Consider the following 6,000-nt stretch of genomic DNA (forward strand, 5'->3'; position numbering starts at 1 on the left):
TTACTGCCACGATGGAGCCATGAAGGGAGATAAGGAGTAATAATGTAGGATATATTCTTTTCAAATAAACTTATTAGAACTGAATTTCACCTTATAATAAAATCATAATTGAGTTTGATTGAATCAGAACAACCTTGAATGGGACTGTGGGAGGGCCTCAAAATAATAAGTAATAGTCTCATAGAGGTGAAAATAGACAATAATGTGCAAACACTCAAACTAGAATCATCGAATAATGCAATTAATTACTCGTATAGTCGTATTTTCAAACATTCAAGTTCTAAATTAAATGAGATAGATCCTTTACTTGTTAGGGTAAGAGTTGCTTTCTTTGCATATATTATTTGACTTTCAAACTTGCATTGGTGTCTTGGGCAATTAATTAGTGATTGTCACATTTTAACAAATCAATAAATGGTGATAGTCACATAACACTTTCTTGGCTACCTTGTTGATTGTGTTAAGCAAAATATAATTATACTATATATAACTTCATTTGTTCACTTATTAATTTGAATAATCGCCGTAATTAATCGCCTTCTACAATATCCTCAAATTAACATATGAGTGTAAACAATGCAAGAGATCGATCGAAAAATGAGAGCAACTCATTTTGTTTGATTTTTCAATTTCTGACTATCAAATGTTGCTGAAAATTACAAAGAGGGACAATATTTATACCCCAGCAATTTCTTGCCAATCCCCCATTCTCTAACACTTCCTTAATCATCTCAAAAACAAGTCACAAAAGTTACACCAAAAAAAAAAAAAAAAAAAAAAAAAAAAAGGAGTAGAGAGAAATTACATTTTGAATGAAGCATGCATAAAATTAACAGCTTCATTCAATATTTTTCTTTTCTCTCTAATTACAGAGACAAGTTAACTTTTTTGTTTTTTTTTTTTTCCTTTTTCTTTTCAAATCTATAATTTTTTTTAATTTATTAATGGCCACCCATGGACCCTCCAATCTTGGCATCAGGAGGAGGAGAAGGTAGCAATGTAAAGGAAAGAATTGCACTGGCAGTTGCTGCTACGGCTCCCACCACGAATGCTGGCAAATTACCCCCACCAAACATTGCATCCCACGGCCCGCTTGTTACCGACACAAACATCTGTTTTCACCACACATCCAGGAAACAAAGTTAGTCGATAAATCTTGTATGACACGGTCTCACAATAATCTATTAAAAAATTGGACCAACAGTTTCATTTAAAAATTTAATTGTAGCGCGCTTTGCCTCAAATAAGACTCAACATCGTCGAAAAAGTTAATATTCTCGTTAGTTAGTTGTTGATTTTGCTTAGTCACTTTTCACCAGATTATAGTAATGCCTTAACGTAGTACCACAAATACATGACATCTTTATTAATCTTTTGCTTCAAATATGAAAAAAGTTGGTGATTTCAACTTGACTCTTGTTTCTAATAAAGTTGGCCTAAGGTAGCATGCACCATCATATAAAATGTATGCTTTTAATTTTTGGTCGGTGCTTCTTCATTCCCTACTTACATTTTAATAGCTTGAATAATAAGTTCTTCTTATGTAATTACTCCGAAATTTCCGTGTAACTAACTATATCGAAAGCAGAAGATCAAATTTAATATAAGTCTATGTCATCATTTCATGGAAGTTGGTATGTGGCATGACCATATATATGTTTCTTATTGTAGAGTCCTTGCTCCTTAGAGATTGATTATACTACATAATTGATCGAATTCGTGGATAAAACGTGTACGTTTTAAGATATATGGTTATGGTAGTTATAAATTAATTCGAATGGGTCAAAACAATTGAAATGATATTGTATGAAAGTATACCTGTGGTACAACGATTGCGAGGTTAAGAACTCCTAGAGAGAGACCTTGTCCTGCACCGGAATTTGCTGAAAAGATTGATGCCAAGGCGAAGGGGATACTGAAAGTGATCTATAAAATACATATAACGACAACAATTAATAAGTTTTCTCGAATATATACATATACATACACATATACACGGAGTATATCTTTTAATGTTCACAAGCGAAAAAATAAAATAATAAAATAAAATTCGAACAGCTTGAACCAGAAGGAGCTTAACATAAAGTCATGGAATATATGTGATAGGATAGATTAAAATTGGATAAGATTCGTACTTTGTTTATGTGGTTAGATTGAAGCCAAGAAATTAAAAAAGTGGACAGTTGAGTTTTAGCAAACATCCCAACCACTATATCCAGTTACCTGACCTCTACGGTCAAAAAGTTCTTAATTAATTATAACTTCATGACTCATTCATCAATTTTTATGGACTTATGTTATAGTTAATCTTTGATTACAAGAAACAAGTAGAATAATCCAAGGAAAATCATCACTTGATCTTAATCTTTGATGACTTCACTAGTCTTCTTAGATGGTCAACTCATATTTTTCTTTTCACATTAATTTATCAATTAATATTCACAATTTTAATTCATGGGTAAATAATAACTATAAACAGTGCACCTACTTTGGAATATTTGTTGTATTTAAATCTATAATTTCACAAAGAAAGCAATTCTTAGGTAAAAAATAAAAAGCACATACGTCATTTTCATTGAGAAGGAATAACACATATACATACACGTAGTTTGGAATACTAATTCACTCTTTTAACTTATACGGAGAAACACTGACGTCAGCATATTAATTTATTATCGGTATTTTTTTCATCAAATAGAAACTAAAAAAATCGATAAATTAGTAAAATATTGCGATGTGGACAACTAATCTAAGCTAATACTACCACAATCATGTCCTAGAAATTGAAATTCTTTCAGATTCAGATTCACTTTCAATTGTCATTGAAGTATAAGACAATTCAATACTCAAAGAAATGTTTGTTTTTGTCATATGAACAAATGGAAGCGAAAACAGCCAGAAAAGCTACAAGTTGAAGTTAGACTGTAGGCAAAAACTGCCAAGAACAAAAACAGTAGTTATTTCAAAAGGCGTTTGTTACTAAATTAAGGAAGACTTTTCAAATTTTATTAATTTGGTTCAAACTGACACTTTAGTCCAAAAGAAAAAACTGGCCCATCTTCCCTTACTTCTTGAGCGTGGACGGTGTAGCTTTTGGCTAACAACTTAGCATGGAAGGGAACCAATCAGCTTATCATAATTTTTCACTAACTTTTTAAGAATTATATATATATATATATATATATATATATATATATATATATATATATATATATATATATATATATATATATATATATATATAAATTTTAAAAATAAAAATAGTTTTTATATAATTTACTAAATATAGAGAAAGTTGTTTCAAGTGATGAAGTAAAAAGTGGCATATTTTTAGTGAACTCATGTCAAGTAAATAGTTGATTTATCTTCTTGTAATACAAAATAACATGATCTGAGACTGATAGTGATGTAACTTATATTTCGAATACCACAAAATCTCCTATTTTTTTTTTTTTACCACAAGGTTTACACAATTTTACCGTTCATATTAATCTTGTTTTAGAAAAAGTCAAAAACAAAAATATTATTTTATCTTTACGTTGTTTTAGTGAGAAAAAAGATAAACATTGTGAAGATTCGTAAAATACCTTACATTGCGTTGTTACAGTTTCATTCCTACTTGTAAGATTCTTTTACGTAGTACTCGTAGAAAAAAAATTCTAATGAAATTGAAAAACAATTCAAAGACATTCTCTAGGACTAAATGACTCGCAGTTCAATACATGATCACAAGAAAATTAAGCCAAGTTGGTCATCACGTACACCATATTCAAAGTATAATCACTCACCTAATTAATATTCTCTTGTTTGATTGTACCATAATTAAAAAACCATAATATATACACTTAATTGCTTTTATTTCACTTAAAAACGATTAAAACGTAGCCAAGTTAAAACAAGAAACACTTCACGGATATGCAAATAAATATTTTAACTTAGGAAAAAAATCAAATAAATAATTGCTCTAACAAATTCTAGAGAAGGTAACAAACGTTAAATCAAACAACAACAATAATAATAATAATAATAATAATAATAATAATAATAAAGATGCATGATGAAATAATAATAATGAACTTACCGCAAGAGGGATACCAAGCACGGCAAAAATAGCCAACGCGCCACCCTTAACACCGGCAGGCGGAAGCGGGGGAACGGTAGAACCCGGTACATGGTGTGTGTCACGGTAGTGCTCGGCGGACTTGGTGACCAAAACCGTCATTGCTAAACAAACCGCAAGAATAATATTAACGATACCCCATAACCTTTTAGCACCTCCTACCAAGCGAGCCAAACCTTCGATACTGAGTGACATGACACCTAAAACCACCGAATTAATCATCAATCCCAACGCACCCGCGTGAACACCCATGTCATACGCCTTCCCTTCACCCACTTTACCACCGTACACTTCTTTGCCCATCCAATCTGTGTCGAACAACAAGAATGGAAACCATGCAATCCAATTCAAGCATGTTACTAATAGAAGGATCAACATTGGTTTTGGTAAATCTTTTAGTGCGCCTATTAGTTGTCCGAAGAATGGGAGCCTAGCACATCCTCCGGTTGCGTTTTTTAAGTCTTCCTCTTCTTGGATTTCGTCGAGGGAGAATTGACGCTCTCGGACCACCGAGAGCGCTAGGATGGTGAGGATGATGAGGAGGGTGATGGAGATGAAAAAACAGGATTTTAGATTGGCGCAGTAGATGTCACATGCTGCTGTTTTTGTGAAAGGAAACACGTTGTAGAGTCGGCTGTATGAGCCGGCTGCGTATCCGCCTATGTTCCCTAAGGCCATGAAGAAGGAAAAAAAGGCGTTGGCGTACCGGGTCTTGGTTTGAGACCCGGCTGCCATATCGGCTAACAACGCCCTGCATGGACCTTGCAGGGTGTTGTTAGCCACGTCAAGGATCCAGAACCCAACCACAAATACCGCAATGGCTCGTGGTTTCGCAACGTTCCCGTTCGGGTCCCCTGACGCATGGCCAATATCGGCCGCAAATCCGATCAAGAACACCGCCACGGCCACCAAAGCCGCCCCAACGGCTATAAATGGGCGACGTCGGCCGAACCGGGAGGTGCACCGATCACTATAGTACCCCACCAAAGGTTGGACAATCATCCCAGAGATTGGGCCGCATAGCCAGATGTATGCGGCCCAAGTATGGGGAATGCCCAAGAGTTGAACGTACGGGGTCAGTAAGGAGAGCTGTAGGGCCCACCCAAACTGGACCCCGGCCGCTATAGATGCCACCAAGCCGAGCTTCTTAAGTGAAGCCTCGACTTCTAGTGGTGGAGATATCGAGTTCTTCTCTAATTGTAGAGAACCCGATGTCTTGTTATTATCACCATTTTTTATATTTCTTCCTTCCATTGTATTAAATTTTTTTTCTCTCAACAATGTTTTTTTTCTTCTTTCTGTTAGAAAGTTGTAGTTTTTTTTGTGGGTGAGTTTAAGATATGAAGAGGAAGAGTTTGGTGAGGCCGAAAATATATAGGAGAGGAAAAGGGTGGGGGGGAGTAAGATGGGGTCATTAGGCGGGTCTCTAGGCTTATCCGTTTTGAATTAAGTTTCTTCGGAGTAACATTATTTTTTACATCATCTTTGACACGTGTAAAAGCCATTTAATTTTTTGATTCCTCATTTCTTCACATTATTTTTATTAACTTCAACAAACAAGAAGAGAAATAATGTGTGTCATTACGTTTATAAATGGAGATAATAATTATACAAGATTAATTAATGTTAGTGAAGAAAAGAAAGTCTCACCAAACTTTTTCTGCTTGGTTTGTTGAATTCGTACTTGTTTGAAATAAGAGTGGTCTAAAATACTGTAATATATTGCCAGTAATTATTATTTTATCCCAAATGTCTTAAAAAAAACTAGAATTATCCCAAAAAATTGTACTAATTCAAAGTGGATAAATCTTTTGATTGATAAGACAAACTTTTAAATAAATTGGATGTACAATAAATATTGTATATTCGTTATAAAGTTA

The 6,000-nt window shown here is 33.9% G+C and overlaps 1 protein-coding gene across 1 annotated transcript; it reads right to left on the bottom strand.

Moving 5' to 3' along the window:
- Positions 1–590: 590 nt before the first annotated feature.
- On the bottom strand, positions 591–5,446 carry LOC145586951 (sucrose transport protein-like). Its single transcript, XM_081643925.1, has 3 exons — positions 4,082–5,446; positions 1,819–1,926; positions 591–1,112 (listed from the first exon to the last, which is right to left on the bottom strand). The coding sequence occupies exons 1-3, from the start codon at positions 5,372–5,374 to the stop codon at positions 942–944; spliced, it is 1,572 nt and encodes a 523-aa protein (XP_081500051.1). The 5' UTR covers positions 5,375–5,446; the 3' UTR covers positions 591–941.
- Positions 5,447–6,000: the final 554 nt, after the last annotated feature.

This window comes from Chenopodium album, chromosome 16 (genome assembly GCF_948465745.1).
Source record: "Chenopodium album chromosome 16, dcCheAlbu1.1, whole genome shotgun sequence".
In the NCBI taxonomy this organism is placed as follows: domain Eukaryota; kingdom Viridiplantae; phylum Streptophyta; class Magnoliopsida; order Caryophyllales; family Amaranthaceae; genus Chenopodium; species Chenopodium album.